The sequence below is a fragment of the Mizuhopecten yessoensis genome, unplaced genomic scaffold (assembly GCF_002113885.1).
Source record: "Mizuhopecten yessoensis strain PY_sf001 unplaced genomic scaffold, ASM211388v2 scaffold7473, whole genome shotgun sequence".
NCBI classification, from domain to species: Eukaryota; Metazoa; Mollusca; class Bivalvia; order Pectinida; family Pectinidae; genus Mizuhopecten; species Mizuhopecten yessoensis.
This window is the reverse complement of record NW_018407065.1, coordinates 1,129,768-1,142,668: the sequence shown is the minus strand read 5'-3', so window position 1 is coordinate 1,142,668 and position 12,901 is coordinate 1,129,768. Positions and strand designations below refer to the sequence as shown.

General features: G+C 35.7%; 1 protein-coding gene across 3 annotated transcripts; it reads right to left on the bottom strand.

The window, feature by feature from the left end:
- Window positions 1-2,369: 2,369 nt before the first annotated feature.
- On the bottom strand, window positions 2,370-12,581 carry LOC110453651 (flavin-containing monooxygenase FMO GS-OX5-like). Of its 3 annotated transcripts, none has more exons than XM_021502694.1 (6): window positions 12,542-12,581; window positions 9,148-9,378; window positions 8,576-8,714; window positions 7,233-7,369; window positions 5,869-6,046; window positions 2,370-5,477 (listed from the first exon to the last, which is right to left on the bottom strand). In XM_021502694.1, exons 2-6 carry the CDS (start codon window positions 9,345-9,347, stop codon window positions 4,836-4,838), a joined length of 1,296 nt encoding a protein of 431 aa, XP_021358369.1. In that variant the 5' UTR covers window positions 9,348-9,378; window positions 12,542-12,581; the 3' UTR covers window positions 2,370-4,835. The 3 variants fall into 3 exon arrangements, with proteins under 3 accessions (XP_021358369.1, XP_021358366.1, XP_021358367.1); XM_021502691.1 differs by lacking the exon at window positions 12,542-12,581 and adding an exon at window positions 11,725-11,773; XM_021502692.1 differs by lacking the exon at window positions 12,542-12,581 and adding an exon at window positions 11,730-11,764.
- Window positions 12,582-12,901: the final 320 nt, after the last annotated feature.

Sequence of the window (12,901 nt, the reverse complement as noted above, 5' to 3'; positions counted from 1 at the left end):
TACTGCGACCATCTGACGTGGGCACCAGACACATAAGAGCGACAAAGGGTAAAACTGTGTACCACTCCATGATCGAAAGGGTTGAACTAAACGAAAACATTGTTAATTGATATTAATGGTAACAAATAAAGAACCATCAGGCAACATGTAAAAGAAATAAGGACGACTTTGCTCGGCCAGACATTATGATCTCCCTTGAAGACTACAGTAAATCATATCTGCAATAACCTTCTTCTTTTTTTAAAGAATATGAAAAATATGATATACATCGGTTCCTCAACTCGTGATTCCAATTTCAAAAGACATACATACATGTTATAAGACTTTGTATCAGTGATAGTTGCACTGTTGTGGTATTACTCGTTAACGTATACTGTAAGTCACTTTAAAATTACTTACTACAGGCAAACTATATAATGATATATGAAAATATTAAAATTCACATAAAGATAATGATAATAGGTATCTTAATAATAAAGTATTAACATTCTCGAGATATCAAAATGTATGTAGTATATAGAATATTTCTATGTCGTGAAATAGGTGACGAACAATGTATATATCATGTCCACCCTAAAATAACACGTGTTGTTTACTTACAGACAAACTGTATCTTCTTTACCTTTCTCATATTCCTCTTCAGTTTATATACTATTCCATCCTATTGTTTAAACATCCGATTATTATTGTAAGTCTGTCCGCCTTTCTTTCTATGGTAACACGTGTGCGCTGGACATTCAAATGGGTGCTGAGACAGATGTTCAGCCTAAAAGCGGCGATAAAAAATTACAGATTACATTCATTGATCGTCACCAAACGTTTTATTCATCCTAGGGCACGTTTTAATCAGGTCGGTGATACGTCCATTGACGCAATGACTGAAACTTCCTTGTTACCAGCATAGCCACGGCTTTCTATCTGAGATTCAATGTAAACAACTTTGAAATGATATTCTTTTCGGGATTCACTGTAAACAACTTAGCCTTGAATATCTTTTGAGAGTAATGGTAAACCAAATGATCAGGGAATTCATTTTGGGATTCATGGTAAACAAATTGGACAGAGTTATTTGTTAGATATATGATAAACAAATTGGCCATGGAATTGGTTTTTGACATTCATGATAAACAAACTGGTAAGGGATTCCTTTTGACATTCATGGTAAACAAATTGGACACAGAATTCTTTTTGATATTCATGATAAACAAACTTGCAAAGGCTTTCCTTTTGTCATTCATGGTAACAAATTTGACAGAGAATTCTTTTTGACATTCATGGTTAACAAACTGGCCAGGGAATTCCTTTTGAGATTTATAATATAACAAATGGGCGATGAATTTCCTTTCAAATTCATGGTTAACAAATATGAAAAGGAGTTCATTTTGAGATGCAACTTAAATAATTTGGCCAGTGAGTTCGTTTTGAGATGCATGGGAAATAAATTGCCCATGGAGTTCTTTTTGAGATATTTGGTAAATAAATTGCCCAAAGAGTTCTTTTTGAGATTCATGGTAAATAAATTGCCCAGTGAGTTCGTTTTGAGACGCATGGTAAATAAATTGCCCACAGTGTTCGTTTTGACATTCATGGTAAACAAACTGGCCAGGGAATTCCTTTTGAGATTTATAATATAACAAATGGGCGATGAATTTCCTTTCAAATTCATGGTTAACAAATATGAAAGGGAGCTCATTTTGAGATGCATCGTAAATAATTTGGCCAGTGAGTTCGTTTTGAGATGCATGGTAAATAAATTGCCCAGGGAGTTCTTTTTGAGATATTTGGTAAATAAATTGCCCAGAGAGTTCTTTTTGAGATTCATGGTAAAAACAATGCCCAGTGAGTTCGTTTTGAGATGCATGGTAAATAAATTGCCTACAGTGTTCGTTTTGAGATTCATGGTAAACAAATTGCCCACAGTGTTCGTTTTGAGATTCATGGTAAACAAATTACCCACAGTGTTCGTTTTGATATTCATGGTAAATAAATTGCACAGAGAGTTCGTTTTGAGATTCATGGTAAATAAATTGCCCAGAGATTTCATTTTGAGATTCATGGTAAATAATTTGGCCAGTAAGTTCGTTTTGAGATGCATGGTAAATAATTTGGCCAGGGAGTGTGTTTTGAGATTCAGGGTAAATAAATTGCCCAGAGAGTTCGTTTTGAGTTTCATGGTAAATAAATTGCCCAGAGGGTTCGTTTTGAGATACATGGTAAATAAAGTGCCCAGAGAGTTCGTTTTGAGATGTATGGTAAGTAATTTGGCCAGAGAGTTCGTTTTGAGATTCATGGTAAATAATTTGGCCAAAGAGTTCGTTTTGAGATTCATTGTAAATTAATTGCCCAGAGAGTTCGTTTTGAGATTCATTGTAAATAATTTGGCCAGTGAATACTGTTTGAGATTTTTTAACCTTCACTGAGGAGTCGTTATTGTAAATGACAAAATCAAACAAAATACACATTTGTTCTTTTATGATTTCGTCATATATATTCATATTTTTATTTAATACCAAATCCTTCTTCACTTTTTCTGACCAGTGTTACAAGAACTAGTAATAGATCAAAGGCAACTAATTACATTTCTTTCTGACAATTGATTTCCAATTGTATTCCCTCAACTGGGTAATGTCTGTAGAGAATCGCCCAGAATATATGAAAAGAGGCTTATAGTTATGACCATGAATACATTTAAATGTATCATGTTGAAATTGATATTACTTTCTTATTTGAACCCTAAACCCAATAATTCACTGGCTGTTTTGAGCCGTTTCGTCTTATAGCATCAAAATGACAAGATCTTATACTTTATTTAAATGTGCGAAAAGAAGAGATAGACAAATTTAACGCCAAAGTTTGAAAATTACTTTCTATCACTCTAAGTTGCGTGACCAAAACAATGTAGAATATAATTTCAATTCCTTTAAAAATTACCATGTTAATCTTGTGTAAGCTCATACAAACATATTGTATCTAACTAGGTAATACCAATAATAGTTAACTAGCATTTGTCGTGAGATACATGCAAAGAAATCAATATCCTAACTCCTTACGCCTTATCTTTTTATATTTGATACGTTGCTGCACATATGTAAATGGTACTGTGCGCGTGACTCAGATAAGATTGTCTGTTTGGTATATAAGTTAAAAATATCCCCAGTTTCATTATCATGCTAACAATAAGCTTTAAGGAGTGACAGGATCAGGTGGGCAGATCTTCGATGTACCAAGGTTAGAACAGGATTAGTTTGGCAGACTGCGGTTGTGTCAATGGACGGGCAGTATCAGGTCAACTAGTAAACATGTCTACATTGATTAATCAAAGTCTCCACTATTGATATATAGAAATGTTAACAACTTGACCACGTTTAAGTTTAAATAGGTAAACGTCACACATACAGGTGGTTGCGTCTTAAAATTTAGTAAAATATATCAAGTACGCCAGAAAATGAATCACACTGCATCATGCAGCAGTGTCGTCCTTCTTGGATTCGTCGATAGAATAGGTGTCAAATAGGCGGAAATCCAGTTTGTCTTACTTACTTACTGTTGAATTTGAGGCGAGTGTGCCTCCTTGAATTTATAAGTATAAAAAATAGGGGGTATTGGTTAATTTCAAATTAAAGATTCTACACTAATTTAGCGTGAAATGTATTTTCTTTTCACAAGAGTTCCGCGTTAAAAGCGTATGGTGATTTTATTAATCTTATTGGTAACATATGTGAAAGGTCAATAAAAAAAAATACAACATCAACACACGGAAAAAGTTTGGCATCAAACGAAGTGACATGAAACAGAATGCATCATGAAAATTTCGAATATGTACAAAACCTGGTAGTGTGGATGGTTGATAGTTTATGATTGCTTTTGTAATGCTAATTATCAGTTAATGATATTAAATAACAAAGGAGATAATGTGAAAGTTTATATAAATCAATAAGTGAGGTTGATGTCTGTGTGACACACACGAGACAATATAAGTTGACGACAAAGCCACAACACTTCCAGGAATTTGACAGACTAACCTTTCTCTTAAACATGAAACAGCTAAAACGGGCGACTCTTACCCTTGGTTACAAACTAAGGCCTGCATTCTGTCACTGAAGAGGAGAATACGTGTTTGTTTATCGTAAGAATATACATCAAAAGATTAAACAGGTTTTCTTGTCTCGTCCACAAGGTGACGCACACTGAGCCTTCGATTTTGTGATGACAGGATAATAATGTATATTGACATTGTTATATTTGATTCTTTTGTGGAGACGCTTGGAGAAGTTTCATTCTTGTGCTGACGTGGATATAAGCTTAATCCTTGCGTTTACGCCGATATATTTAATGACTAGTAGTTTTAAACATAATTTATATATATATATACATTCAGCAATGCAACAAATGTTAACAATTTTAAACATAACCGTTAAAACATCTTACGTTTTTCTTGTGTAAAAATGTTTTCTGTACCGTACATTTAAAGATATTAAAAATGACCTATCGTCAATATAAATAATCTTTTTGTGACCAGACACCAATATAAAGTATGGATAACGCCATGTCGCTCAGTAAACCTCAACATGTACACTTGCCACTAACAAATTAACAAAACTAATGATTCTACTGTAAATTAATTGCTATATCAAATATATTAACCTGTTAATCAAGCTAACATCATTACTTGCACAAATAATGGACCGTGAGGAATCTGGATAGATAGACCAAAACAAATCAATCTAGTCCCCCAAAGTACTGACTGGTTAATGGGACAATAGGATTATCAGTAGCTTGATTAATAAGGCTTCACTGTAAATCATGACTGAGACAATAAATGATATCAGTTCGTATCACGTTGTTGGATTGTCCCCATTAATAGTTATATAAGTGTTTGGTCCTGTCAGCTTATAGTTTACAGATTTGTAGTGTACGATATCCTTAACACGCGTTATATGTACTGTATCATATAGTTCCTCAACAACAGGAGGAATACGCTCAAATCCCGCAAGGTCTGCAATCTCATCATTATAGCGCCATTGCATGGTACCCATAGTATGGGCGTAGCGTTCTGGCATGCCCCTTTTCAGCCTACTGCTGAAGTCTTTAGCTGTATCTTCATCCATGTTCTCACGACTTGGTAGAGTCATAGTACCGTCTAGTGCAGCAATCACAAAGAGCACCTGATTGTGAAAGTTTGGAAACGGACAAATGGTTTTCAGAATTCCAATTAATGACAGAGATGGATATTCAGTGTGAATGAGGTGCTTGTAAAGGGGAACTATACGTTCATTTTCAGTTGTCAAGTGACACTCTGGAGACAGGAAAGGAAAACTGAATCTATAACCCGTACAGAACAGTAGAGCATCAACCGTCACTTCCTCGCCATTTTCAAACACCACAGTGTGTTCTGTGACATTCTTAACTCCAGGTTTTTGTTCTACGTTATCTGGCAGATACGTCTGTAGATTTGGCTTCCTGTGACACATGTAAACCTGAAACATAATATTCAATCAGTACGACATCAAAATGATATCAAACATATCAAAAACGGATCAAAAAAGCAAAGTCATTCAGTGAAAAAGGTTTGGACTTGATATCAAACCCTCGGCAAGCGTTTTGTTTTGACATTATAAAAATGACATGACTACGTTGATATTTCTCTGTTTTACCCTCAAGGTAGCGAAATATTTACTTCATCAATTATTCCTGGATGATGTACACAGGCAATTTCAACCCGTAGAATAGTAAGTATATCGGAATTCAGACAACACAAATCTGACTCTCCGGTTGTCATTATCATTAAGGGGTGATACATTCTATTACATTGTTTCTATGACGACATGTGATAAAAGAGATAAGAAATAAACATTGGTGAAACTCTACCTGTTTTGCAGCAGTTGACACGTCCACACTGATGTCCTGCCCGGATGCAGCAGCACCCAGACACACCACGCGCAGCCCCTCAAACTCGGCCGGGTAACGGTAGTTATGGCTGTGCCTTATTTGTCCTCGGAACACATCCAGTCCGGGAATGGTGGGTATAAATGGAACGGAATAATGTCTGCAATATAAGAGAATATTGAGAAATGTATCTGTATTTTAGCAAACTGTGATTTGTGAGTTACCTCCATTAACAATTTCATATTGAATATTTTTTTAAATTTAGAAATAATAAGCATGCGCATGTATTATACTGAAACATTATACTGAAACATAAAGTAGCATATCAAGGGCGAGAAAAAGCAGGAAAAATAATCAACGAACACCGCTTCCATAACAACACACGAACAGATGTTGATTATATTTAATTATCGTGTAAAATGTAATGAAAATGTATCCTCTTGTCTACCTCAATGCCTATACACCTATATTATGCCAGGTGATCTATATAATTCATTTTTTGAATTAGGCAATTATTTTGTGCGTGCAAATATTCGTACCATTGTCTTCATTTCAGAACAATTTCGCTTTCTTATCATTTTTTGACGCTGTGTGCGGTTGTCCTATTTTGGCTGTTTAATTTTGGAAAAGATTACATTGTAACTTATTATTCAATCGTAAGTTTACGAATCCTGATAAGAACAAAAGAAGACGCAGTGTGTCTGCTGCCTGCACGCGACCCTTCACCCTAAACAAGTTGAGTGACGTTTTCGTACGGCTGGTGAAAGCCAACAACTCAGCTCAATTCAACTTGTTTGAGACTATCGTCATCCCCACAAGCTTCACCTTTAGTAGACATTAGGTATGTTAGACAGACTGCAAACAAAAAGCGTCGTCACCATGCTTTATACAAGATATGTTTATTTCAATCAATCAAGAGCACCAATCTATCGACATCGGTCGTCAACACATGATAAAACAATAAGCATATTCCTTTGTTTATTATGATTTTCAAATTATTGTTCTTTTGTCCCCATTTATTTCCAGATTGACAGCTTCTTAATGCAAGACACAGAACATTTTAATCAAATACTCAAAACATCTTTCTATATTGAGATAACAAATCAAGTCCACCTGAAAATATTTGTATTGTGTATGATATTTAATCTATTTCTTGTTTCACTCTAAACATCCGTATACTGCAGTATATATTGAATCCATGCTAATCTATTATTGCTCGTGACTATTATTTCAGGCCGTGAATATGGCGAAAACAAATCACGGCCTGAAAACAACACCTTTGCAATAAAGGAGCACCATCCTTTCAGCATAAAAAAGAAAAAGAAGATAAGACAAGATCAACGTACCCATTACAAACCATGACAGCATCAAAGTTTTCTGTGACAGGAGTTACAACAGAGTCTGATAAAGCCTTGTACGTCACCTGCCATGTAACCTTATCGGGGTAGGTCAGGGGCTGAACCAAACTCACTGTAGTGGAGAACTGAAATAACACGTATGGGTTTTTATATTAATTAGTCAATAGTCATAACTCCTATCTTAAACTTGCTGGATAATGTCGCTATGCAGGACACACATAGACGTTAGACGTCGCGTTGCAAGAGCTTGCAGCTTCATTTCGAAGGGTAGAATTATAAGGGAAATGTACCTATAAAAACCTTTGGCACGTTCAAACTATATAACAGATAAATTAAGTATTTCATGTAAACTGCATCAGAATAAATTTCACCTAACATGTTACAGCCAACCTCGGGAACTGATAATTCCCAACCTTGGGACGTAAAATAACCACTAAAAGACGAAGAATGGTGCACTCTTACATAAATTGTGTATGTCGTGCAGAAAGCCAAAAACACTGAGCTTATGTTGCATCAGATAAATATTTCGTCCATAAGGGGAAAGTCAATATGTAAAGTGCTCCACAACGTATTTACAGCAAAAGCGGGAGGTGCTAATAAAAGTTTGAAGAAGTTTAAATGTTTTGATAATTGGAAATTACTTGGTTGGTTTCGCAATTCACATCACATAACACCACGATTAACATCGACTTTTAAACCTATTTTTGTTTTGGTTTACTTCATTGTAATTTTAATTGGTTTTACGCTATGTTATCAGTTAAGCATTCAAAGTAAAATACTCGAACAACTGTAGCAACATGGAAGACAACTTTGCAGATTCTGTCAGATACCCGATTTCTTAAGGGGAAAATGCGAGGGCATTAACTGTTTAGAAGATCTATCTTTATCGTTGTAGGTAATAACGATTTCTATACTGCATCAACTTTGCTTTTTCCAGATTAAAATACTTTACATAATATATACAGGTATAAAAACAAAGGTAACTACCCTACAAAGCGTAGTGTTTACATACCTCCACACAAAAGCGAGAGCTCCTGTAACATGACTTCGTACAGAATAGGGAGATTGGCGTAGTGAGATTACCCACCATATACAGGTATATGTAAATAATGTCTATTAGTGAAACAGCATGTGCCTAAGTTTAAACAGCTACATGTATTAGATAATCTTATAGTAGGACACAATATCTTCAATGGTTTTGAAGACATGATCTGTACAATTCACAATCCATTTGACCTTAACCACTTCTCCTTAACATGCCTGAGACCATGAACCTTCTTTCTTTACATTAAATCTATTAAATCAATTAAAACTTCCATAATTGTACAAACCTTGATATACTTCAATAAATCAAAGCGATCTGCATAACTTTCAAGGTATTCCAGCATGTCTTCGTGTCTCACAAAAGACGGAAGATCCTTACGGAAAGGAAAATCAGGGAAGGCCATCACTTCCTTGGGAAGGTTCGTCCTGTGACAGATAAACAGTAATGGGTATTGTAGATTGGATCAAGTCAACACTTTATCGAGTTGTAACAATTAAGACTGGCAATGCAATGCAATTAGCTACATTCTAGCTAACAGTTCAGACCAAACTATTTCAAGATCAGGAAAATGGCCTGGCTAAGATTTTGAAAATACAACATAATAAGTTTACTATATTTTATGAGTATACACTAATGATCAATTCTAGATTAAACAGGAGCTATAATTTGCTAACCAATGAGTTTAATCAAAACAAGGTATTTCTTTGAGACCCTGGATCGACATAAGTGAAGATTCTTGTATTGTCTCCTAAACATCAAACTCGACACCAATACTTCACTAATTCATAAGGTCCCAATAGGTTCACTGTACTTTCTCTGTAATTTACAAGAAATTGTTCCAAGATATTTTGTACTTACTTTAGGTTTTTGTACATACTGGAGTGTATAGCGAGGCCGTGGTCATCCACGCCAGTCTTATCATTGTAAATCCATGTTCCACCAAGACGACTGTTCTGTTCAAAGCAGACGGCCTGGAACTTGTGTTGTCTGGTGGTGAGGTGCCGCAGAGCACAGAGTCCTGCCGCTCCCGCTCCTATTACAGCCACGCGGATCGTCATCTCTACTACTGGCAGATCTCACAGTGGTTCCCTTTATACAGAAAATAAATTGAGAAATTCACAATATAAGTTGAAACAAATCCCAACCACATTACACGTAAAATTATTGAAAAGTTCCATAGACACGTGAAATATTGACAGACATGAAGTACAGCTAAACCCCAATGATATTTAACATCTTTCTAGAGAAACAAAATTTGGTGTTACAAATTAGTTTGGCGATGCATCAAGGGAGACGTACGGGGGAAAATGTTAAAAGATAAAGGAAATTGGAGTTTAAATTTTGTTCGCAGTTAGCGCAGTGGCAAATAACACAGCTGCAGGAAAATCCTGATTTCTGGAAGATTATAGGGGCACTTTCTCGTAATTTAGTGGCGTATTGCTGGTTTCGTTTTGGAAATTGACATTTTGCACGTAACAATGGTACGAGTCGCACCGTCATAAAATCATCAGTCATACTTCACAGTCTATATGACTGAAAAATAGAGATAGATAACGGGATTGTTTCCGTCATAGGCTCCGCGTTTACCTCATGCTCTCTGTTAATCTTCATGAGGCTGAATCCAGACATGTTGTGTGAAGCCATGGTGTCTTAGTGGTAGGTTTTGATCATCTGCATTGTGCTAAAATACATTTCCGCTGGTGCGGTTGAAAAGGCACACCAAGAACACAAGAAAATATGCGTTATATTGAAGTTGCGTTTTTTTCTCTCTAAATACATTTAGACTTGCGTCTAGATCTGCAAAAACACCTTTACGGGATTCCCGACGGTATAGTCATTGTTTTCGTAGCAAAGTACTGTCGTTTGAACCGTTCCTATCCTGCAAGAGGTGATATTTCCAGTTCTGGATCAGGTGATCGACGAAAATGTAGAATATGTCTGTCCACTTTATAACAAGTAACTTCGCTCTGTTACGTTGTCTAGCTGCAGTTCGCGTGATGATAGCTCCATATCACCAGAAAGTCTTGTTTCTACAGAAAGGTCATTAAATCAATCACATACATCTATCACAGGGCCAACTCTCTTCGTTCCGTGTTGACTACAACAGCCCAGAATTCAGACGCAGACCTTACAAAGTCGGGCGTATTAAACGAGGGTTGAGACAGTCAGAACACGCCCAGAAGCACCAAAAGCCACAGCTGAAGTCAAGCCGTGTCTTGCCTTAGCTTTGTTTAGACCCTCTTGTTGAGATAGAGGTAACGGTTGTGAAGGGTAAAGATAACTCCTTATCAATCAAGTATACAGAGATGTGACAGCCCCTTAACGTAGGCTGAACTCCTTTTTTCTCGGGTTTAATATATAATCCTTCCGTAAAATTGTCTTAGGTCTCAAACCACGTTTTTACGCGAATAAGTAAGTCAGTTACACGGTGTAATTGTTAGTGTCTGTGGCCAACCAGATTATAACTAATGTTGCATATTTCATATTGAATTGGAATAAATCCTTAATAATGTAAACTTTCAGATGCGCCTGTCCGTATAGCTGACAATGGGTTATGTCAATGTTATTAGTTATCACGTGTTCACGCATGATCAGGTCATTATTAATTCCAAACTTTTGTTGTTGCTTACAATAACCCTATGATTTAAGTCTTCACTTATAGAAAAAAATCCCCGAGATGTTTAAGGTACTAGCCCGTGGTTCAGGTCAACCCTGTGCAGGGTGCAAGAATTTGTAACATGGAGTACATGAGCATGGGACTCAATTACGTCTATGGGGTTCGACAATCCGCAGGGACGAATATATTCTTCCTTTTTATGTTTTCTTTTTACCAATACCAAAATCAATTCCAAGCACACACAATGTTCGTAAGCCTAATGTCCACGACCGCTTTATACTCTCCATTCACCACTGCGGCCGGGGCGAAGGATACTTTACTTTTTATTTTATTTTATTGTAACAAAAGAAATTGTGAGCTAAAAATTAGGGCATATCGATTAGTATTATAAACAATATTTGATTAAAAGATATATTTATTTTTTTGAAGTAAAAAAAAAAAGAAAATCTGTCCTTATTGAGTGTCGAATCCCTCATTGTATCTACAGAGTGAGTATATATATACTAACACTACTTAGGGTCACGGTGACATTTTACCCAGTGTTAATTTACAAAACCTTCAGCATATAATGATTATTTCCTTCTCATCAGGATAGGCACAAGCATGCATTATGTTATAGATTCTCAAGACCCGGTGGTTAGACTCTACCGTGACCCAAATTATGACCAGTGAGTTCACAATACCTATTAATATATCACAGGTGAAACGTTATTGACAGACGAGGCTAGTAGATAAAATGACAAAGTGTGAATGACAGCGTTGTAAAAATGCAGTCAAGGGCAGAAACTTTGAATGATAATAATGAAAATAGAACTGACCTTACCCATAAATTACTTTTCCGGTATTGTGTAACAGGTTCAAATACTCGGTACCAGTAATATTTCTACTGAATCAAATACAATTAATATTATCGCTGCAAGAAATACGTTTGATATTTTGAATACATTTAATTTGATGCATAAACAAGAGAGCTAGGATTGAATTAGCAGACCATGTCTATTAAAGTCAAAGATTGGTCACTACATTTAACTAAATTCGGTTGACAAATTTGAAAAATTTCTTGTGTTCAGTAATATTTTCAATGGCGGCCTCCATGCCATAATGCGTTTGTGTACCTTGATAAAGATTGCAAGTTAATGACTTATAATGTTTATACAATCAAATCAAACGAAATATTTAGGAAATGAAAAGACTATATCTTCTACTTATCATCTTTGATAAATATGCGTTGGATTGTTCGCTCAATATCATACCGGTACACATACACTGAATTATTACGCTACGGTATAATTTTCGCACGAAACAGTAAAATTCACTTTAAATTGGCAATAACCATATGCTGGCAGGTGCCTATGAAATGTAGTAGCGTCGGCATGGTATCCTATAGTCCAAAAAAACCGAACTATCTTCTTTTAAATGTAACCAACCAATAAGACAGCCAAATAAATGTGCCGGTATTTTGGACTAGCACAGTAGCAGGTATACTTGTTCTATCGGTTTCGGGGCCCTTAAAAACAACTCCGCATTTCATTCTCATATCGGCTGGACCTGTTGTATTTAGTGAGAACACATATAGAAACGGAAAATTGACAAATGAAAACAGCATTTAAAGAATAATAACAAACAGTCGCTTACCTAATTCGAAACGGACAGATTGATTTCTGATCAAGCTGTAACTGTACATGTGATCAAGTGTTCCAAGAAAGACAACTCGAATACACGCATAATAATCGATTGAAATATATTGTAGCTTATATTTTATGTGTGTTATTAATTTACCTTTATTTGATTCATTCATTAGAATACAACAACAAAAACAAACAAAAATGCTTAAAAACATAGACAATAACACAGACTGGATGAGGAGTAAATCCTTAGTTTGTTGCTCATATTTAGCAAGATAAAACAATTTTACGGCACATATGTACATGTAACGTTATGCATGTTTCTAAATCGATTTTCAATTTATACTCATAGGAAAAATCGTTTCCGAAC